This window comes from Vidua chalybeata, chromosome Z (genome assembly GCF_026979565.1).
Source record: "Vidua chalybeata isolate OUT-0048 chromosome Z, bVidCha1 merged haplotype, whole genome shotgun sequence".
Taxonomy (NCBI): Eukaryota; Metazoa; Chordata; class Aves; order Passeriformes; family Viduidae; genus Vidua; species Vidua chalybeata.
In genome coordinates this window covers 73884880-73909085 of record NC_071570.1, presented here as the reverse complement: position 1 = coordinate 73909085, position 24206 = coordinate 73884880, and the positions used below count along the sequence as shown (strand labels likewise).

Sequence of the window (24206 nt, the reverse complement as noted above, 5' to 3'; positions counted from 1 at the left end):
AGATCAACGGAGTGTATTTAAAACATCTGATTCTGAAGGACAAATATTTGAAAGCTGTAGGTCTTGGTGATCAAGAAACAATCCCTTCAGGTATTACTCTTGGAACTATCCCATGTGTCTATACCAATTTCATGGGTTTTACTTGGGTTTAGTGACTTTGGTGACTTGGGCAGGGAGGAACACCACCAGAATATCAAAAAGAACAGGAGAAAGCACCATGGAATCTTTATCATAATAGCATTAAGGAACTCAAAAATACAGATGACCTCAAAGAGAAGTTGCTCCATCTCTCTCTACAGAGTAGCCACATAATTTGCCTGAAACATGATTAAAAAATGAAAATAAGTTTGTTGCTGTGGGTTTTTTTTTTTTTGGTTTTTTGTTTGTTTGTTTGTTTGTTTTGTAATTTGCTGTTAAAAATAGGTTTATTATGATTTACAAAAATACAGAAATTTAAAAACAAGCCACAGCTCTGCTCTCATTTATTGCTAAATCAAAATTCACGCTTGCTGGAATGACACAGAAAAATTTATTCTAGCCCTTGAATTACAGCACCTTTGGTTTTAACCTTATGGGAAGAGTAAGAAGCAAACACACAAAGATCCATATGAAAAGCACAGGGAATGCAGCCCCAGCAGGAAACTCCCCAGACAGGCTGATTCTAGTAAGTATCATCTTTAGATGCCTGAAACATTGGTCATACAGTAAAACTTTGCAGTATCAACATTTTCAAAAGCATCTTGGCTTTATTCTACTATTTCTAGATGTTCTACAGCTATTTGACATATTTCCAGAGTCTTCTCTTAAGGAGACTATTTGAACATAGTGGAGATTTTTGGGGTTTTGTGGAGGTTTTGTTTTGTTTTGTTTTGTTTGGGTTTGGTTTGGTTTTTTTGTCTTGGGGGTGGGTTTCAGGGGGATTTTTGTGAGTGTGTACTGGGTTTTTACGTTTGGCTTTTTTTTTTGTTTGTTTTGGGATTTTTTGGTTTAGTTTGGCTTTTTTGTTGGGTTTTTTTGTCTATTTTTTTCATCTGCAGGGGATTATTTTTTTGTTTGCTTTTTTGTTGTTGTTGTTTTTTAGTTTGGTTTGTTGTTTTGTTTCCCTGGTAGACAAGTACTACTGAATAAATTTTTGAGGAAGCAAACACTGGCAACAAAATTACCTTCCTGCATGTACCCAAACTCTGCACTGCCCATGTCTGAAAAAGAAAGCAGAGCACAGGGTCAGGAGGTGCTTTAAGGTGCTCTGTCAAAAACCTGGGGCAAGGCTCTCAGCTGGTGGAAGACAAGAGATGTTCCAAAATTCTGGCTCCCAACCAGAAGCAAGCAGGGCTACTTTTAAAAACAGCAACTGTTGCCAGCAAGGTATGGAAACAAAAGCATAAATAACCTTAAGTTACTTTTACCTCTCTGGCTCATTTCCTCTGAGACTCTGCTATCTCCATTTCCACAAAGATGTTCTGCCATTTTACTTTTCCCTACAGGACTGAACTAAAAAATTTAATCTGAGCAAGATCTGTCTTCCATTCTACATTTACACTGAGAGTAAATAGTGTCCACTTAAGGTCTTTTTTACAATTTGAGATGTAAAATTTAAGGAGGATAAAAAGACTGATATGTTCCATCAGCTTTTCCCAAAAAAGCCAGGTAAAAAATTACAGATATTTAAATATAGTTTATTTTTAGCTAGAGTTTAAGACAGGCCATTTTTATCTGAAAGAGGAAAGAGAAAATAATTTCAACTGTTTCAAGAATTGAGTAAATTAATGCATAGTTTTTTTGAACACTACCCTTCCTTGAGTTTATGCAGACAGAGAATATAATGTAAGGAGACACTCTTTCAAAGTTCTATTACTTAAAAGTCTTAAAAGATGCAGCTTTTCAAATACTATTTAAGGACAAGACACTAAAATATCTTGAAAAGGGGAGCTAGAGAAAAAAAAGGGACAATTCCTCATCTTCCTCTGGCAACACAGACTCTGCAAATAGAACACAAATGGAAGTCAGGGTCCCACATCAAATTAACTCACAATTCCTGTTTCCCACTGGACAATTCTGACTCTGACACGTACAAAATTGATTAGAGATCTGTTTTCACAAAAATTCTCCAATATGCTCTCAACGGACAGTAAGTACTTTGATTCTTTCATGTTCCAAAGGACCTGTGCTCTTTTCTTTTACTTTGTGTGTATGTGTTTTTCTTTTGTTTGCTTGTTTGTTTGTTTGTTTTTAAGTTTCTAAGGATGGAAAAGCAGAGAAAACAAACAAGTTTCACTAATGGGCAGCAACGACCTCTCCCTGTGGCCTAAGTTAGCAGACCAGTGCCTCAAACTACTAAGATGTGCTGTTCATCACAACCCATTCCAGAGATGTGCTTCTCCTCCTGCAGGATAAATTGGAACCTGACTAATGTTGATGAACACGAAATCACATTCCCTTCTCTCTTTCTTGCATGAAACATGCTCTTGTGCCCAGTGAGCTCACTGAATCTTTACACATGGCCATCTGAAACTTTTGTGGGTATTGACTGAAGTAAATAATTTTCTAATTCTGTTCAATTAAATCATGCACCAGACTGGTTTTTTGAAGGCTAATGAGACTGGTGAAATCTGCATGCAATACTGATCCGGCATTCTGCATAATATTATAGCATATAACATATTAATTCACTTGAAACTTATGTTTAAAAATACTTTTTTCCTTCACCTTTTATTCCTCCAAATGACTTACACTTTGACTTTCATGAACTAAATCTTAAATGATCTCTCAGTTGCCTACACAACTGGTTCCAAAACTTACAGTCCCTAATTAGCCACATTAGATTGGAGTAATTATGGGGCAGACCAGACCAAGGCATCTGGAATTCCTTGGAAATTCCTGTCCTTGGAAATGACTGCAAAGGAGGAGGCCATGGCAGCACGAAGGGTTAGGGGTTTTCAGACCTCAGCCCAGCATAGTGCAATACCTGTACACACTTGGGTCTCAGAGTGTGGAATTTCCCAAATTTCCCCCAAATCTCATTTTAGAGCAGAGTCTCTCCTGCTTACCCTTTTCTTTTGAAGAAATACAGGCCTGGAACTTGGACTACAATAATTTGGATTCTTCTCCAAGATCTTTATAACAGATTCATCGCCTCTCGTTCAAATTACCATCTTTCACTCTCCATCAGCTCAAGCAGTGTGGATACAAAGCAGATTTTTCTCCCACACAGTGAAAATTAGAAAATTAGAACCAGCTGGACATGTTCAACTAGTTGGTTTAGAAACTTCATCAGGGAAGGTTTTTTCCTTTTTCCTACACACTTCAAAGGGCAAACAGAAGAGCTCTTCCTGACACACACTGGAAGTTCTGGACAGAGAGATATGGATAAAGGAGAACAAAGAGTTGAGCCCTAACCTTCACTGTCCCCAAGAAGCACATTAAAAAGTGAACTACTCCCCCCAAGTCTTCAGAGACCTTGAATTTCTGCCATTATATGAATTATCCTGTATTATAACAGCTTCTATGGAACAAAATAACACTGAAACACTGACCAGTGTTACTTTGTTTGCCACTTGATTCTGCAAGGGGTAAGAATGAGGAGGTGGCTGACATTATGCCATTTTTTTTCCCCTTAATTTTTCCCCCAGGACACCTCTTTTCCTAGCCACTGGCACAGCTAATCACCCCAAGTTCTCATCTGCTGGGATTTGTACTAATTTGCCATCTCTTACTCAGGCTTCCAGACATGGGATAGTAGCTTCCCAACTGATGTTGCAGAGCACTGCACAGGGCTCTTGCTTCATTTTGATCATTAATGTCCTTTTGTGACTCCATTTTCTCTCTCTCTCTCCTACCACGTCCCACACATGTCACCACTCTGTGTTTTCAAAGCTCTTTGAAGCATCTCTTAATGAATCATCCATTACTCAGTAACAAAAAGTCCAGCAGAACCTTCCATGTATTTGAAAATTTGTCACCAAAGCACTCCGTGTTTCATTCTCTCCCACATCGCCTTTTAGCTTTGGAAAGATGTTTTTAAGAGGTCCAACAAAGCTGCTTTTCATCTTCTCTGAACCCATCCTTAAAGCTCTCTGTGTCACACCATACCCCTGACTTTTACTTATATCACGAGATTGCTGTAGCCACTTTGACCATCACAATCTCATTTCATCAGAAATGAGAAAATGAGAATTTCAGAATTCTGTGCTCAGGCAGTGTTTTGTCTTATCCTGAGGCTGCAAAGACTCGGGCATTCTTTTTTTTTTTTTTTTTTTTTTTTTTTAATTTTGTATGGTTGGCTAATACAATCCATGGTGTCAGCCAATATATCCCTAGATGCTGTGAGAACAGAATTAGGCAAATTTACTTAACCATGGTCTTCGAAGAACTGCCATGAGAGCTTTTGCCATATACCACTGGCACAAGAATTCCTTACACATTCTTATAAAAAGAGACACAGATTCTCTACTCACCCCAAATATTGCTCTTAATATTTGCAAGGCAGTTTCATGCTCAAGATCAGAAATTGTATGAGCAGCAATGGGATGTTTGCACAAGACGACTTCAAGCCAACGGATAAAAAATAAAACACATTCTTATTCTTCCACCTGCAGCAGCTCCTCACTTCCTGCAGGATTCAGAGGGGCTGCACATGCAGGAACACAGTGGCATGAAAAATCTGTTTTACATTTGAGATGTGCACCAGGTAAAGGAAGGAAACCTTATCAAAGGAAGTATATGAGTTCTTCTCTCTTTCCCTCATTCTCTTTGTTGAGCCCAGACCTGGACCATCCACGTGGCAGGACCGATGTGGGATCTAAGGACTGGAGATCCTTGCTCTCTTTCTCCCTCCGCCACCTTGATGTCTCTTCTCTCCTGCTTTGTCCGGACATGGTTATCCTATTCTACCCCTTACTCCACACCAAAGTTCCTTAAGAGGACTGGGAGCGTGCCATTTATAATTGTAATTGTAAAAGTTGAGATCTTAGTACCTGAAGTTTGCTGCTGGAGCTTGTAAAATTTAAGGGCTTGTTAACCAAAGCTTTTGAGAGTTAATAGTGGCTAACTGCTGGAGTTAAGGCAACTAGATAATAAAGAATTCCCTTGACACATGGACAGGTGTTTCTTTTCAGTCTGATGAGAATTTATAATGAGCATCTTGCCCCCTGCCAAATGGGTCAAGACATTTGGGACTCTCTCCCTCTGGGAGGGTATCATGGTGTGTAAGCACGTTCAGAAATCTGAACATTAATCCTGAACACAACCCTGAGGTGAGTATTTGGGTGATAAAGGGTGCAATGTTTACATCTCAGGGTGTACCTTCCAGAAGCACAGCGCTGCAAGTTGTGCCTTTTCCTACTTCTGAGTTCTACTGACTGCTCTCAATCTCTAACAAATGCAATCAAAGGCAATGAAAACTGTCTGGCCTATTGGACTTTTCAAGCAAAAGAAACATTTCATATCAAACACAGCTCATGATCAACGGTCAGTAATCAAGACCATTTAATTCACGCATATTTTTATTCCTTTACTTATGCACGTTGCCATATACTGATCAGCTGTGTTTACACACTGCTTTCATTAATAAACCAGTGCAGGGTACATTCATTTTACCAGCTAATTTGCTTGAAACTGATTTCCTGAGGCAGAGCCAGTGAACTGAAGCACCTATATATTTTGTGAAAAAATATAAAACCACTTTCCATTAGTTTTAGATATCATCTACTTTATTATACAAAATGCCTCATTTTTTACCTCAGTCAAGAAATAGGGAGGCTTTAAATTAGATAATTAATTATTAGAAAATGTCTGTTCCTCCTCAGAGTGTAACCAAAATGAATCACCAATTCAGTTCATTTTAACTTCTTCCCTCAACACTCAGCAGAGTTGTTAAACTCTTCACATGATCACTGAATCTCAGATCTATAAACTTCATCATCTGAGCAGGAGGTTTTCATCTGAGATCTCTTGTACCAAATCCAGAATTCATTTAAAAATTCAGGCTCATAACTTCCTTCCAATGTCTTTGAAAAAAAGCTGTGGTTTTCTGTCACAATCTGGAAATTGGGCATTTCTATTACCATCTCTAGGAGGAAAATGTGCAAGATGAGTTGTGACTCATTTCTTTTTCCACTTGGATTTCATAAACAAAAATAAAGGAAACTTAATAATGCAAGTAAATCTTTGGTTTGGGGCTCTTACTGGCAGCCAACACAACTGCAAGACTATAAAGTGAAAACTGCAAAATGAAAAAAAAACAGAACACTGAAAATTACAGCTTGCTTTTTTATGTTGCTTAGTCTACTTTATTAATGATAAGCAACAATTACAAAGTAAATGAGCAAACAAAACCAAAAAACACCAGATGCATCCTGCGAGTATTAGATTTTATTTTGCCAGCATCTACATAAAATACAACCCTATTCTTTCCATTGAAAGGAGAGACTGTTCTGCAGTATGGAATTGAACGGTGCTTTATCTCACACAGATACTCAAAATGAGGGTGATGAGGGGCACAAGATTTCACCCTCACCCCTAGTGAGAGTTATATTTACAGAGAAAATGACTCTGATCCTCCTGCCACGCACTGCTGTCTCTGTCTCCTCAGTCTCACCCTTCTGCAGAGACTCAGGATTGAGGATTTCTCCTCAATCTGCCCCTGCAATGACACAGCCCAGGTCCCACAGGTCCCTCTCTTTGCAGGGCAGGAGATCCAGTCCCCAACAACACCATGCTCTCCCGGACCTCACACCCATTTAAACAGTCCTTTCCTAAACTGGGGATCCAAAAACTAAACATCTGTGCTCTCACAGATGGGTTCTCCCTCCCAAAGGCAGGACTTGCCATTTGTTGTTCTTTACGGGTCCTTTTGGTTTATTTCCCCAGCATGGCCCCTCTTGGTGGCCCTTGAGTGCATCCCTGGTCACCTGTCAGGGGTACTTAGCTCAGGGCACCTATGCAGATGTGAAACAAAGGAAGCCCCAGACAGAACCCAGTTGATACAAATCTCCAGAGTGATGTGACTGATCAGCTACTGCCCTCCGAGCCCCAGCACGAAAGCCAGGATTTGTGTCAGTGCCACCATCCATCCCCTGAGACATCTCTGTCCACGTGGACATGGGAGCAGTGACAGCGCCCAGGCCCCTGGCCCGGCCCAGGCTCGGGCACCCTCTGCTCTCCCCAGAGCCCTGCAGTCACCTCTCCCCAGCACACCGGGTGGCTCAGGTGGGATTTAACCCCGTGCTGACAGCCCCAGGCACCTTCTCCATCCCCGCCCAGGAGCGAGCTCCGCGGTTTTCCCAGCGAGGCTGGAAAAGGCCAGCCTGGAGCTTCCCCTTCAGCTGACCTTTGGGACTTTTTGGAATATGGGTGCAACCCATATTCACCTTTGTTTGGCCACGAGGGCCATCCCTGGGTGTCCCAGAGGTGACAGATGTCTCGCTCTGCACAGGAACTGCCCAGGTCCCAGCACCCCTGGATGAAATCCATCATGTCCATCCTGTCCATCCTGTCCCACTGACCTGGGGGACATTGTATTAATTTCCATTTTTTTCCCCCTTTCCTTAGTCCCCTGCAGTTGCAAAAGTAGAGGTGGGGATGAGATGTGACTCATAATCAGAAATTATGAGTTTCCAGCTTCCTCCACCATGGACATTTCCACCCACAGCTCATTTGGGGGTGCTCCCTTATGTTTCCCTCCCATCTCACAACACAGGACTGGAGCAGTTGGCAAAAGCAAACAGCCACCTGCAACACCCACACTTGAAAGACAGAGGTGCTCATTCTGGGGACAAATAATGTTACCCAACTGGCACATTGCAAAAGGGCGACCTTTCCATTTTGTAAATAAAAAAAAAAAAAAAAAAAAAGGTAAATGTTTTACATAATTGCTGGCAAGCAACTCAGATTAAGGGCCCCAGACCAGATCATAAAGAGACTCACAGTGGTTAAGGCATGCCACAACTAATTCAGTGTTGGCAGTTTTTTCTCTGTTTTTGACTGAAAAACAGGAATCCAAACCACGGAAAGTAATTTAACAAGCAAAAATTTCAAAGATGTTTTAGCCCACTCTTCAATAGGTTGTAATACAGTTATTTTTTCTTAAAGGTTCTTTGAAACCATAAAATTCTAAACCATATCTACAATAATAAAAAAACTGTACATTGCTAAAACCCAATCCCAGGATGCAACAATACATCTGATCTGAAGATTTAATTATTTAGTTTAGACATAAAGTGACAGCTTGCAATATAGATAATAGTTTTGGCAAAGATGCAGACATTAATCTAGAGGCAGCTTCAGTGTAAAGCTGTTCTGGCTGTATTCAATAGAAGTGTCATTGTATTATTAAAATCAAGAGAAGCCACAAAAATCCATATTTCTCAAAAAGTTAAATCTGAAAAGCAACCTACTTTCAACGTCAAGTTTGGATTAACATCTATCAGGGCCCTTGGTCTTTGAACCACCCACTGAAAAATCAAAAACCCTGAGGTTCAATAGAGTTCAAAATGGGAAACGAGAAAAAAAATATAAACCAAAGAAAAAGGATAAAATATAAAACCAGAGAAAAGCAGTGGGCTAAGGTATAATATAAATCCAAAACCTGAAAACACTTTCAAATAACATCATGTTTGATGCAGTGAAGCTTTTTGTCTACATTTCCTGCTCTAAGTGTACTACAGCTGCACCTGGCTCCAGTTCTTGGCCATTATAACTTGTAACATGGCTAATTATTAGAACTATTAGAAAGCTTTCAATTAATGGAAGAGTTACAAGAAAAGTGAAAAATTCCATGTAAAGCCTTTGTGCAAAGGAAGAAATCAGGATTTCATTGAAAGCTCAGGCCTGAAGAAATAAAAAATCCAGCCAAACAGATGACAATTACACCTCTTTCTACAAAAGTACATTAATAAATAAGTAAATATAGAAGTAATTTTTTTTTACTCTGCCAGACAACAGTACCTGCAGTTGAAAAACTCAAGGTAGTTAGCGATAAACAAACTAGGTCACTACACGACATACCAAGGATAAATTATACAGTTATTATACAGTTATTTTTAATGCAGGTGAACATTCCCAGACACTTTTTTGACAGCCTGAGACAGCTGTACTGAATGCAGAAATATGTTTTGTCTACAAACATCACCACCACTCTTCACTTTTTGGTGAACACTTGCAGAATGTAAATACTGGATAAAGATATGCCCTGTGTTAGTGCTTACAGATATGTTATAATAAGGCAAAAGACAAAAAAAAAAATTGCATGGTAGTACAGAAACAGCCCTTCCTCCCCAGTTAATTCTTATACAATTCCCGCCACTGCCATTTTCAGACTCCCCATCAGGTCTGACAGGACCATATGGGGACACACCTGTGCTGCCCCAAGAACAAACTCCAGAGAGAGATGCAATTTCTTCAAATTCCTCATTTCAAGCAGGAGAATATGGGGTCTGTTATGTCTTAAAGAGCATCAAGACCAAATACTCTCCCTTCTCACCCAGACTGAAGAAACAGGAATTCCTCAGTCACTGGTAGAATGATGCCCATGCCTCAAGCTGCTCCCCAAAGCATAAAACCTGGGTGAAGCCAAAGAGCAGGGGTGATGCAAGGAGGGTAGGAGGCAAAATAAGTTGGTATTTTATTTTTTAAACTACATCAACTTTGAAGAAGCATCTTCCATAAGGCCAGTTTCAACAGATACACATTCTAGCCTGTAATCTACTAGAACAGCAATTCTGTGTCTTTTATGCTGTTATTTTTCAAAGAACATGTGTACTATCTCTAAAATCTTTAGTAATCTTACTTCTGTATCTTAACAGAAAAATGGGGCTAAGAAAAAAACAGTCTCTTTCCACAGCTGCTTTTCCTACAGAAAATTTGTTCTGAGACCCTACACAAAAAGCTTTTAAAAATTAGCCCAACTGTTACAAGATACATATACCATGTTGTAAACAGGCCAGGCATTTTCAATTTCAATTGTAAAAGCTTCTTGCATCTCATTTTGAAAACGAAAAAGAAATGAGAATCTCCTGCATGCATGGTAATAAAGTGAGAATAACGCTGAATGACATTAACTGAGAGTTCTCCTGAAACAGCATTTCCAGATGATTCCCTGTTTTTGAGATCTCTGAAAATCTTAAGTATTTCCAGTATACCAAGACTTCTCTTACACACACACAGAATGAGATGGATATTCAAGCATCTGCTGTGGCTGCAGCACTGGAGCTGGCAATCCAGGAGAACCAAAACACGGCTTTCATCAGGCACAAGTCATCAAAACTCATCATTTCTGTTAAAAGTAGACGCCTTTTTCTACTTGATGTATTGACCTTTGTTTTCAGACTTCAGAGACGGAAGGTACAAACACATCAAGTATAAGAGATGGGTGGCAAGGACAGGAAAAATCTTGATGTGACACAAAGGACAAAAGATTGTTATGAAAGATGCTAGCACAAGACTTCATGATTATTATTAGAGCATTAACGGAGTGAAAGGGTGGCTTCTTGAAAGTCAGAAAACATTAAAAGCATTGGTTTTTGCTGTAGTTCTTCAGGTCTGCAAATGGTGCTCCTCTAGATTAAAAAAAAAATTTAAAAAACATAATTAAATACCAGTGCTTTTTGTTTCAGTGAAGTTGGGGTACAGTTTTGGGATATTTCTCCTTCCCTCCTCTGCCTCAAAGGGAAATGTTTAGATAGAATTTAAAATTCTGTTCAGATTTTTCTACAAGTATAATGTTTTTACCAGAAATCAACTGGAAAATAAACCAATGTACCCATTGCCAAGTGTTTCTTACTCTCTATGGGAAATTTTTAAAAAACCCACAAAACCTCAAGAAATTGTTTGTCAAAAATCCCAAACCATCAAGCAGCAGGCTAAATGGTCAAAATTAGTCAGTCAGGAGTCTCAGATACTTTGAAGAGTTTTCTCTTTTTCCTCCTGAGGTAACTGAAGCATACAATGCTTTTACCCATTTTATCTTCTTTCTTTCTTTCTTCCTTCTCAGCCTTCAGCCGTTCTGAATGAAGGACCCAGAACCACATCGATTGCCTGGTAGTTTTAAAACAGATTTCTTGCTTGGAATTAAGCCAGAGCAGGATTTCTAAGGCAGGCAACTCCTCCTGTTTCCACTGAGAGCACATGGGGAGCTTCTGAGGCCTCGTCTGCTCTGCGTGGCCCAGGAGCGATCTTTATCCACAAGATAAATATTTGCTACAAAATAATTAGGGAAGGAAAAAAAAAAAAAAAAAACCAAACTGTAATTTGTCCTCAACAAAATAACCTACTGGGATAGACTAGTTAATCAACACTGGATCTGCCCCAGGATGGTGAGATGGCCACTTTGGACTGGGAGATAGCCAGGGAAATATGGAATTTGCTCCTCTGCCTTCATCTATGCCAAGGCAAAACAGACAGGAATGCAAGGGATGCTCATGGATCTGACTTCTGCACATTTCCACAGGGAGGAATATACAGCTGTACTCGAGGCAGGGCAAAATCTGGCACCCTGTGTCTTAGAGTTTGTCCAGAAATTTATTTCTTGGGAAGAAAAATGCATAAAACGGGCACTGAGAAAACTATCTATAACTCACCCCTGAAAGAACCAGCTGAGGACACATCCAGTGTTCAACATCCCTGTCCATGCCACTTGCTTCTCCTTCCTTGTCCCCATCTCCCTTCCTTACACCATCACTGGGACTGGACTGCTCCTGCTTTAAGCCATCCCAAGAAGGCAAACTACCAGAGAATTTTACTGTTCTGCATAAGACCACCACCAGTGCTGGAATTACTGAAAAGACAGTGGCAGAGAAATTAGGTGGGCTTTGGCCAAACGATCAAATCTCACAGAGTTGCTCGTCTCAGCCTTGACTTGCAGTAAAAAAAAACTTTGGAGGCTCGGGAAGGTTCCTACAGACCAGATACTTGTTTCAGCCCTCCCTGACCAAACTGCTCTGGCCCACAAGTCAGAGCTACACCTCTTAGTGCTCCACTTTTACTCACACTCAGCATTTTGGCTTCAGGCCGACAGAGAGTATTTATATTTGTATTAATTATTAGGAGGAAATTGTTCCCTGTGAGGGTGGGCAGGCCCTGGCACAGGGTGCCCAGAGCAGCTGGGGCTGCCCCTGGATCTCTGGCAGTGCCCAAGGCCAGGCTGGACACTGGGGCTTGGAGCAGCCTGGGACAGTGGGAGGTGTCCTTGCCATGGCTGGGATGCCATTGGATGGGCTTTAAGATCCCTCCCCAGCCCAAACCATTCCGCTACTCTATAACTGTCTGGTTTTAAATTCACATTTTTATGTAATTATTCATCTATACTGAAAGATATTGAGGCATACTGGAGCGATCCCTACTCTTGCTGTGTGAAACAATATTGATGTGGTACTAACATTAAGTCAATATATATAGTCAATCACACTTTATTCCAGCTGATTTCCGAGCTCTTGTTCAGAATGTTGCTTTGATTTTTTTTTTTCTTCCCCAATGGATTTCACAAAAGAAAAGATACGCTGACACTATTTTCCCAGCTATGCCTGACATGGCTTCAATTACCTTTTTTTTTTTTTTTTTCCTTTATGACTTTAGTGGTAGGTTGAACCACAAGACCCACATTCAGAGTAAGAGTTTAAGGTTAAGTAAAACTATCCTAGGAAGGAACCAGAGCATTTTTGTAATTGTGCCGCAATACAAATATGCAGCATTTCTGAGAGAAATTTCTGAAAGCACTTATCTCCCTGATTAAAGATACCAGGTTGAAGAGAAGCCTGGCGAAGAAAGCCAAGGAGTCAGAATAGGATGGGCTTGATCACACCCAAGAAAATGAAAGCCATTATCAAAGAGGTTGATCTTTATCCTGAAGGGCTATCTGTAGGGAGTGCATCATTCTGTACAAGGTCTGAAGGTAAAGCATAAAAAAAGACATTAAAGAAATTACACAAAAGCATCATTAAAGAAACATATATAACATGCACCAAAGAAGGGAGCTACTAGGTCATTTCAGCTACTTCCCATGACAACAGCACATCATTTCCCCATCCACGCTGTACATTATTCACAGTATCAAGCTAATCTTCCCTTAAAATTGTTCAAATAAATAGCACTGCATGGTTTTAAAATAGTTCTGGAATGGTATCTGAAAGCAATCAGCTAGTGGGTCTTAGTTTTTAACCTAGAAAAGACCTTGCAAAGCAATCCCATGCAATTCCTCACACAAAGAAGGAATCTGACAAGTTACATTGCATGTAATAGTTTCTCCATCTCTACTTCAAAAGCCTGAGCTGAAAAAGGAGTAAAAAAAACCCAAGAAAAAAAGAAAAACCCTGGCAAACAAATTAAAGCAGGATGGTCTAAAGAACTGTGATACAGAGTAATCAGGAAGGAAACTTGGATTTCTGGGGCTGGTTGTCTGCAATGACACCCAGCAGTGATAGAAGCTCTCCTGCATGAGGGAGAGACAGACTGAAAGATGTAAACAAATGCTAAACATAAAATAAATCTAATTTATTTTAATTTTTTTTTTATTTTTCATGCCTCTGCTTGGCACATGCAAGTCTTATCTTAAGTGTTTCTTGTGTGATCTGTTGTAGATTCACTGTTGCAGAAACCTAAGACATGGGTAATCAGAAGCCAGAAATTACTGTTATTTATGCTCCACTGTCACAGCTCTCCATAATTATGCAGGTTGACACAGCATCTTGACAATGATAGGGAAAAAAAGCAGATTTTGCAGAGATTTTTTTCAGCCTCCCTACACAGAAGCTTAGCAAATAAAATTACTGCAGCTAAAAATTAGCAATGCAGTCATCTCTTTCACATTTGGTTTGGTTGTTTTTTTTTTTTTTTTGGCCTGTCAAAAAGTTACTATTGTGAGAGTACTCAAAGACATGAATAAAAAGGTCTCTATGTCTAAATGGTAGCTTTATCCTACAGTAGGACCATAATCTAACTGTGCGTAAATAAATGCCTTGTGTTGTTTGGAATTGAAAACAATCAAGGAAAAAAATAGTCACAGGGAGTGAGGGGCAGGAAGAATGAGAGAAGATTATTTGCATAATGCTGAGAAAACACCCTGCTTTGCATTAAAAATAAAAATTTGAAACTCTGGGGTTCAAATCGTAGTGTGAAGCACTTAACAGTCACCTGAGCTCGTGCTGTCCCAGGTGTGCAAACTACACTGCAGAGTAAGGCTGTTCACTGGTTAAACTGCTGTGTGTACAGAATTGCAATATCCTGATAGAACAATTTGGGTTAGGAAATTTCTCTACCAGCTTTAATCAGGAGCCACCACCTGTGCAGAAACTGCGCCCTCGGTGGGGGTTATGCCTCTGTATCAGACCCCACTCTCTCACACACCACCTGGGAGAGGAGGCAGCAGAAAAATCCCACACCAAAACTTCCCACCTCCTCTGGGGGAGGCTTTGCTCCCCTCCCTGTCCCCCTGCGGCCTCCAGGGTCACAGAACACCCACAAATCTGAGGCGTATTTTTCTCTCACATCGTCAGATTCCTGCTGGGATGTGCCAAGCTCCTGCCCTGGCTCTGCTGAAAGAGCGCTGATCTTCTTGAGCCTCCTTATCCATCTGCTGCTCCTCCCTGCTGTCATCTGCACACTTCAGCTTGCTGCTTTAAATACTGCGCCTGAAACCCTGACTCCTAAAACCCAGAACTTGTCGTTCTGCTGCCGCAGTTGGGGAAGCTGAGATAATCCAGGATTCTCCACTTAAACAGCGTAGGCAGAAGGATGGCTTGGCTGAACAGGAATATTCTCTTGGAAGCAAGGCAATCAAGGAAGGTGTGTGCCCAGTGTGAGCAGGGCCCAGTGTGGCGTGGGAAGAATGCAGAGACACTGCTGCCAGTGGAGGGAGAAAATTGCGTGGCCAAGGCTCAGATGGAGCTGGTGCTGTGGTCAAGATGACCCTGAGATCGTAAAAAGTCTTTTCCTCCCAGCCCCACAGCCAAAGAAGTCGTCCAGTTGCGTTGGTTTTTCTTCTCAAGGTTGTTTATTTTCTCTTATCCATAGCATTCTTTCTCTGACCTGCTGAGCTCTGTCTAGCAAGTCGGATCGTGGCATTCTGTCTGCCCTCTGGGGCGGTGTTCATATTTTATACTAAAAACTACGTGTACTTTATTTACGATTCATTCCCAATACCCATCACCCATGTTAGACAGTATGTCTCTACTCTAAACCAATAAAAAGTGTCACCATCACAGTGAAAGACGGAGGACAAGAAGAAGGAGAAGGACGAGACACCCAAATTCCTCCATCTTGCCTCCTGAACCCCATTCTAAAAAAACCCAAAATTCTACTTTTTCACCCTGTGTTACATTAAATCAAACTCTTGTGACCTGTAAATCTTCACACAAACTTGGCAGTTTTTTCCACGGGCTAAAATCAAAGCCACAGGTGTTTTTGACTTCGTACCAAGCTCTCTGAGCCCCCTGCCAGGGTCTGGAGACAGCCAGGGCAGCCAGAGGGATGTCCTGGGTTCCCAGAGTGCTGCAAGAACTGTGGGGGACAATAAAAAGAGATTTTTCTGAATAAAATAATGGCAGTAGGCAGTGCAAAAATACCGTTGGCCTGCTCCAGGAAGAGGATGGTCACCTTACAGACAGGGACAGTGACAAGGCTGAGGTGTTCAGTGCATCCTTTGCCTTCTTTGACACAGATGGACCAAGAGGGTGCCAGTGCTCTGAGCTGGAGGACCATGACTGTGAGAATGATCGACCCTAGCTAACCCCAGTCTGCTACTCCAGCTCGATCCCTATAAATCTATGGGGCCTGATGGGATTAATCTGAGAATCCTCAAACAGCTGCTGATATCACCACAAAACCTTTCTTTCTGAGTGGTCTTGGGGTTCCAGAGAAGTCCCAGATGATTTGAAGCTGGAAGGAAGACCCTAGAAACAATGGGTCTGTCAGTCTCACTTCAGAGCCTGGTAAAGGTATGGAGAAGACTATTCTGGGAGGTATTGAAAAACACCTGGAGGACAAGTCATTGGTCACAGCCAGCATGGCTTCATGAGGGAAAAGTCCTGTTTGTCACACCTGATTTCCTTTCAAGGTGACCCACTCAGTGGATCAAGGGACACCAGCTGATGGAATCTTTTTGGATTTCAGAAAAGCTTTCCATGCTGTCTCTTACAGGGTTGTTATGGACAAACTGTCCGTCCCACAGCTGGTTAAACACATCATGAGATGGGTGAGCAGCTGGGTCATGGGTCAGGCACAAAGGGTGACAGTGGCTGGGGTGACATCAGACTGGGAACCCGTCACTAGTGAGGTTCTGCAGGGCTCCATCCTCGGCCCTGTGCTCCTCAACATCCTCAGGAGTTACCTGGGTGTCGGACTGGAAGGGATCCTGAGCAAGTTCACAGATGATACAAAACTGGAGGGAGCTGTTGCCTCCCTTGAGGGCAGGGAGGCCCTGCAGAGGGGCCGTGACAAATGAGAGGCTCATTTACAGAAGCTGCTGGATTGTGCCCCTGGGATGGGATAACCCATGGACAGACTGGGCAATGAGAGGCTGGGACGCAGTGCCAGGGAAAGGGATGGGGGCTCTGGTCAGCGGCAGTGCCCTGTAGCCAGGAGGGACATCCCTGTCCTGAGGGCACCAGGCCCAGCTTGGCCGAGCCAGGGAGGGATTGTCCTGCTCTGCTCTGGGCCGGGGCGGCCTCACCTGGAATATTGTGTGCAGTTCTGGCACCACGGGGTTAAAAAGGCATTAATCTGTCAGGAGTGTGCAGAGGAGGGCCCTGGGGATGGTGCAGGGCCTTGAGGGAAGCTCCGCTGAGGGCACTGGGTCTATGGAGATGGAGGAGCCTGAGGGGAGACCTCAGCGCAGCTCTGCAGCTTCCTCATGAGGGGAAGAGGAGGGGCAGGCACGGATCTCTGCTCTGTGGTGACCAGGGACAGGGCCCAGGAAACGGCCTGAAGCTGTGTCAGAGAGGTTCAGGTTGGATATCAGGAAAAGGTTCTTCCCCCAGCCTCGCCTGGAATATTGTGCGCGGTTCTGACACCACGGGGTTAAAAAGGCATTGACCTGTCAGGGAGCGTGCAGAGGAGGGCCCTGGGGATGGGGAATGGTGTGGAGGGGCCGTGTGAGGAGCGGCTGGGGGCACGGGGTGCGTTCAGCTGGAGGAGAGGAGGCTGAGGGCAGACCCATCGCAGGCTCCCTGTGAGAGGAAGAGGAAGGGCAGCTCTGAGCTCTGATCTAATCTCTGATCTGATCTCTGATCTCTGCTCCCTGCTCCCTGTGACACTGGCAGGGCCTGAGGGAAGGGCTGGAGCTGGGCCAGGGATTTGGGATGGATCTCAGGGAAAGGTTCTTTCCCCCACGCTCCCCAGGGAATGGCTCCCCAAGGCTGCAAGAGAGTTTGGACAAACATCCAGGGATGCACAGGGTGAGATTTTGGGGTGTCTGTGCAGGGCCAGGAGCTGAGCTGGATGGGCTCAGCATATTCTGTGGTTGTGTCAGTATTTACTTGCCCATTTTCAAACAACTTCACCAAGGAGATATATATATATATATATATATATATATATATATATATATATATATAAATCATAATATGTAAGCCTTATAGACATAAGTCTTTTATATGCAAGCCGTAAAACCCCCTTTTGCCCCTTATTAAAAAGGTGTGTGGAGTGAGGAATACTATCAATAACCTCAAAAAAAAAAAAAAAAAAAACCTAAACAGTGCTTTTGTTGCATATAACAAATTCTTACTTCAAATACAAAGCTGTGCATCAAGAATTCATAGGATGATTCGGTCTTATCTAACATTTCCTAAACTTCTAAGTATCAGACCAGATGTGAGGCACATAAGTGGCTGCAATTCCTCTGTATGGTCTCTGGAGTGTAGATATACCCAAATTATACCCAAAGTGCAGTATGTTTGCACATAACTGCTATGCATTATGTAAAATTAAGATGTTTTTATGTATGTTTCATATGATAACGCATTCACACACACACACACACACACACACACACACCACATATAGTTATTAGCTGGTGATTAGCTAGAGACTTTATTAGATAATTATGGTCTGCTTCATTTCTCAGCTTTCGGAACTTAAAATAGAAGAACACCCCCGCTGTGATGAAAGGTAACACAGCTTGCTGATTAGAGGGAAGAAAAAGCCACACAAACAAATGAATAAAAAACCCCACAAGTATGTTAAGTATATTCCTTCACCAGCAAGACTGAAATTTGATGAAACCTCGAAGCACCAAGGTGTGGTGCAGGTTCTCTGCCCCCAGATTCCTGGGACACAGCTGCTCATTCAATCCCTGCCTTCAGAGCACACAAGACCCACAGCTGCAGGTATTGGGTTTGGACCAGATCCTTGCTCTGTTCCCACAATATGAATGGCAAAAAAGCTGCTCTACCCTCTACATAGCTTGTTGGAAAGTCAGCCATACTGTGCTGTCGCTACACACGATGAGTTGTTCTCCCTCAAACATAAGATCCAAGTTTCCTATAAAAAGGGAAACTTAGACCCATTATTCCTCAGACTGACATAGCACACTGAATTTAGGCTGAATTTTCCTTTACCTTAGGTTGTCTCCTGAACTTTAAATGCAAAATGTGTTTTGGTGCTCCAATATAAAACAGCATTTTCCAGAAGTTTTAATTTTGCAGATGTTAACGTTCTTACTACCCTTCTTTGGACTTGAATCCTTTGACTCATCTTTTATTTTCTGACTAATGCATCATCTGACTAAGATTTCACTGTATTTTGACTGCAAACCTTTTCTGAAACTTAAATTTAGTACCCATTTGTTGTTCAACCCATTTATTCAAACTCAAGCTGGGCTTCAGGTATGCTGCAATGATGCTCAATATCATAAAATCACATAAATGGTTTGGGTTGGGAGGGACCTTAAAGGTCACCCAGTGCCACCCCTGCCATGGCACTGCCCCAGGTGCTCCCAGCCGCAGTGTCCAAGCTGGCCTTGGGCACTGCCAGGGATCCAGGGGCAGCCACAGCTGCTCTGCCCACCCTGCCAGGGAAGGATTTTTTCATCACATCTAATCTCACTTGTAATACAGCACCGACCCTCTTTCACAATTTCAGAAATCCTGCCTCTGTGGCTTACCTAAGTTTGAGGCGTTTAGGAGACTAAGATGAAAACAGAAAACACGCCAACTCCTATTGTGACTCACAATAAATTTGGGAATAACAGAGATTCATCTCTGATTCTTGCAGTTTCTTAAACACAGCTTCCCAAGGTATCTCCACTTAGGCTGAAGGGGTTTCTGGCTGTGAGTTTGTTACCGTTGCTGTAGGGGAATGTGATGCATAAACAGCTAATTTAAGGTATAAAAATCTCAATTAAAAGTTACTGTCTTTTGAAAAAACTTCCAGAATGGATAACTTCCTGGATTTTCAGCTGGGTGGTAATTGAAAAAATGTGGAGGAGGGAAGATAAGACAGTGACCCTTTCTCCTATGGTGCCATTGATACACAACCTTGTATGAAGTATATCCTTTGAAAAGAGACATAAAGGATAAGGACATAAAGGGCAGTGAAATAGAGTCTGGGCACATGAAAAAACCAACTAATACTACCAGAACGATTAATTCCAGTTATAATAATGCATGGCTTGACCTCAAATTTTGTCCTAGGCTGACCAGACACGTACAGAATACAACAGTATATCCACTATATGCTTTCTGGAGGCTATATGAGCAGTCATGGATAATCAATTTGAATACAAATGTAATTTGTTAAAAGAACAGTGAAAATCATTATGCAGGGTCACACTGTCAGCACTTTGTACAGAAGCAGATGCTGTCCAAAGATGCAAAGGCATTCAGTAAAACAGAAGAATCTTGGTCTTTAAAAGCCTCTGTGATCTTTTCAGCCTTTCAGTATAGATACATAAGAACAAAGCTACAGTTTACCTCTCTTGTTTCTCAGCACTTTTGCTCCTTGCAGCTGATTCCAGCTGCAGAAAGGGGCTTTATAGAAACTTCTAAGCCTCAGAGAGAGTGAAGGTTCCCACTGTAATGGAGAAAAAGCAGCATCTTTGAAACGCTTCCTTCAAAGTTCCAGAGTTTTTCGCTCAGGCTGACAGGATGCAGTCACAAAATAGAGAATTAGACTTGCCTGTTTTCAGCAATGTCAATATCATTTTTAGGCAAACCACACATTAAAAACTCAGCAGAGAGCTAAGTGGAGAAGCACGATACAACCCAGGGAGCAGCTTCACTACAAAGACAACTCAAATGGTAATTTTTCAGGAGGTCCTGTTGCAAAAATGTTTATCATGAACGCATGGGATGCACTGATCTACTGTGCACCTATAGTCCCTTTACTGTTGTTGATCAGCTTACACCATGGCCAGAGGTGCATCTCAGAACCAAAACAGCCACCACTTTTACATCATGCTTTCCTTTCATCTGATCCCAGGCTTCACCGACTGTTAGCAAAGCTGCTGGGGACAAAAAAAAAAAAAAAAAAAAAAAAAAAACCTAAAAAATCCACACAGTGGTACTCATGAACCTGTATTACTGCAAGTGGGATGCACTGTGTTTCTTCCTCCTGAAGCAATCTCCAGCAGTCTCTGTAGTCACTCTGGTAGTTACTGTCTGTCCGTGCACAGTAAAGCACCAGAGTGCCTGGCATTCAAATTCGACCAAGGAACAGCAACAGCAGCAAATGTAAAAGCTTACAGCTGTTTTTAAATATGTATAAAAGGGCATTGCTTATTAAAGATGCACCTGCATCTTTCTTGCAACCCAAGGGCTGGAAGTCACTGCACCCTTGAAGGCTGGTTTCATCATGTGCTTGCATATAAAGACATCTCTGAAGATCAGGCTCCTGTTACAGTGCATGAGACTGCAAACTCATCAGACTGGCCAGGAGGAAGAAAATTACAGTCTCCCATTGAGATGACTTTTCCATCCATTACTATCTTTCAGTCTCTCTCGCCCTTCTCTCTCCCTTAAAATCAAGAACAACAACAACAGCAAAAAGGCAGAAAGAACCCCACCCCAAACTTGCTGACATACTATGCATTTGCTCCAAACACTAAAAGCAAAACGTGCTTTTAAGACATCATGAACAAACAGGGTTTTGACCTCCACCATTACTTTGCAGAGCTCTGCCAAAAAAAGCAGTTGGTCTTTTTCTTTAACAGTGGGTTTGAAAGGCAGGTCAATAATGAAGTATATGACTTAACTTTGATCTGCACTTGGAATTTACCCCGAGAGGCAGGTGGTAGCCAGCCACTGCACAGATGACACTTCCACTGGTTTTCCTCCTACGCCATTATGGGAATGGACTCATAATGTGTTGGGACAAATTCTGCACTGTTCAAAACCTGCTTTTGAAAGAGTTTTGGTTACTCACAGTGCTTAGAGTCATTGCAACTTTGAGAGGATCTATTAAAAGTAAATGTTATGACAGCCACCAAAATTAACCCACTATATCAGACTTGTCAAGCAGCATTTTGCTCCATTTCAGCTCAAAAAAAGACTCAGTATAATTTTCTTCTGTTTCTTTTTGAGAGCCAAGGACAAACCTTTAACTGAACAATCACAGCTCAAGCAATCACAGAGCAAATGGATTTTTTTCCTTCCTATTTCACTTCTGCTAGAAAACCTATTAAGTTCTCTCTGTTCTGAAGTTACCTAAAAACATGGCAGAACTGTAGACTTTAATGAGAAAACATCACAGATATGAGCTATCAGAAGTTCCAAGGAAGCCCATTGCAAAGCACTTATGACAAGTCCAGGCTTTGTGGCAGACACAGTTATCTTCTGCTTAAAAAAGAGACTTTGGGGAATTAGCTGCAGGTACAAGGACATATTGCATAAGCTATCACATGCTCACTGCAACTGTGTGAATGCTACCGGATTTTGAGAAGCCGCCGTGCTGAATAATTTAAGGGCTAATAAAATATTCAGTTTTTACTGATACACTGGTTTCATTTTGAAACCTAAAAAAAAAAAAAAAAAAAAAAAAAAAAAAAGTTAATAATGAGGGGAAGATGTCTAAAAGTCAGCGGGAATATTCTGGTACTCATTAGGACAACCAAGCCGGTTGTTTTACCAAGCAGGAGGATAGAGGGGTCTCCACGCCGGGTGGGATCACACAGAGACACAGAACGTCCGCGGCACAGGACGCCGCTCGCAGCTCGCAGAGGACGAGGAGAGCCCTCGAGGGTCTGCGGCCAAGAGGAGGGGACCCACGGGGGTCCCGGAGCCGAGCCCAGCGCCTTCCCCGGGAGTGCGGAGGGAGCCCGGGCGGGACAGCCGGGATGGGCAGGACGCGACGGGACGGGCAGCGAGCGATCGCCCACCGCCCCGGGCAGCCCCCCGAGCCTTCTGCGGAGGGGGGACCGTGCCCGCAGCCCCACCACCAGCTCCTCGCACCATGAGCTCATACAACTTTTCAATGCTAGGAGGGTAAACCCCTGCAAGAACTGATTAAAATAAATAATAAAGAGAACTCCCAAGAGATCTAAAGTTGTCTCTCTGGGGTAGGGTTGGTGTTTTCTTCTCCGGGAGGGTTTTTGGTTTTGGTAGGGTTTTTTTTTCATCTGTTTTGGAAGGGGGTGAGACCCCGAGAAGGCGCCGCGGGTGTTTTAGGATGGAGAAGACCTAATTAAAGGGAGGCAGCGAAAGGGTCGCCTGGCAAGAACTGCTCGCTGCTGCCGAGATGCTCAAGCTCCCGAACGTGTTTGCAAAGTGTTCCGCGGTTTGCTGGGTCTCCGTCTCGGAGCTAGCAGCCTCCAAATTACAATGAAGACCGGCTGGAGAGGGGTGGGGGGAGGAAGGGAAAAGCGGTGGGGACAGCTCTGCGGATATTAAATCTTCCCAGCCGCTCATCTGGATTACATTTAATCTCTCACGGCATTTCTTTCCCCTCTAATTAAACACAGTTTCAAAACAGAAAGAGTCTGAGGATGGATCGTCCGCCGGCTTCTATTTCAAACGCAGAGATAAGTATTATTATTTTTTTTTTTCTTTCCTTATGCATAATGAGAAAATGAGATCCCAGACAGCGGCACCCTGCTGAGAGCCACCTCCCCGGTCCCCCGCGCACTTGGACTCCGACTTTGCGGGAGCTCCGGCGCGACCCCGACCCCCGTCCGTCCCCGCCGTCCTCCGTCCCCTCACCTCGGGCGGGGCGCGGCGCCGCCAGGCTCCCGCAGAGCGCCAGCCAGGCCAGCACCGCGCGGCTCATCCTCCTCCTCCTCCTCCTCCTCCTCCTGCTCCTGCTCTCCTCCGCCTCAGCCGAGGGATGCGAGCGGCGGGCGCTGGCGGTGCCTCCGCCCGGTGAGGCGATGCGAGGCGCGGCGAGGATGCGCAGGTCCCTCCCGCGGAGTGTCTCCCGGCCGAGCGCAGCCCCCGCCGCTCCGCTGCCACCGCCCTACGCGCGGCGCGGAGCCCGTCCCGCCGCCCGCCCGCTCTGCGCGCCCGCCAGGTGCCGCCGCGCCTCCAGCATGGCCCGGCCGCCGCCTCCGAGCCGTGTCCCGCCGCCTCCTCTCCTCCCCCTCTTTCTCCTCTCTGCCTTCCTCCTCCTCCTCCTCCTCCTCCTCCTCCTAACGCCGCTGCCCTGCCCGCCCCGCGCGGATCCCGGGGGCGGCGCCGCTGGACACACCCCGGCCCCGCCCCGCCCGCGGCCGCGCCCCCGCGGTGCGGAGGGTGCGGGATGGAGCTCCCGCACGGGGCCGGGGCCCCGCGGTGCGGAGGGTGCGGGATGGAGCTCCCGCACGGGGCCGGGGCCCCGCGGTGCGGAGGGTGCGGGATGGAGCTCCCGCACGGGGCCGGGGCCCCGCGGTGCGGAGGGTGCGGGATGGAGCTCCCGCACGGGGCCGGGGCCCCGCGGTGCGGAGGGTGCGGGATGGAGCTCCCGCACGGGGCCGGGGCCCCGCGGTGCGGAGGGTGCGGGATGGAGCTCCCGCACGGGGCCGGGGCCCCGCGGTGCGGAGGGTGCGGGATGGAGCTCCCGCACGGGGCCGGGACCCCGCGGGCCCCGGCTGATCCCGGGGATGCTCCCGCAGCGCTCCGGTGTGCGTGGCCGGGGTTCTTCTCCCGCGGCAAATCGCATGTCCTGGGCTAGTTTGGTTTTTTGGGGGGTGCCTGCCCTCGTCTATCAGGGAGCGGACTCTGTTCACGAAGGTGTTTTACTCTCCGCGGAGGAATTTTGCCCTCCACAAACTTCTGTCTCGTAGATGCTGTCCAAGCCTTGCTCTCTGCCGAGTG

The 24206-nt window shown here is 44.1% G+C and overlaps 1 protein-coding gene across 2 annotated transcripts in view; it reads right to left on the bottom strand.

The window, feature by feature from the left end:
* EDIL3 (EGF like repeats and discoidin domains 3) overlaps positions 1 to 23201 on the bottom strand; it is a 241025-nt gene extending 217824 nt beyond the window's left edge. For both annotated transcript variants that reach the window (XM_053968850.1, XM_053968851.1), the window contains exon 1: positions 23118 to 23201. In XM_053968850.1, coding sequence (XP_053824825.1) covers positions 23118 to 23184 — 67 coding nt within the window. In that variant the 5' untranslated portion in view covers positions 23185 to 23201. The remainder of the gene's footprint in view (positions 1 to 23117) is intronic.
* Positions 23202 to 24206: the final 1005 nt, after the last annotated feature.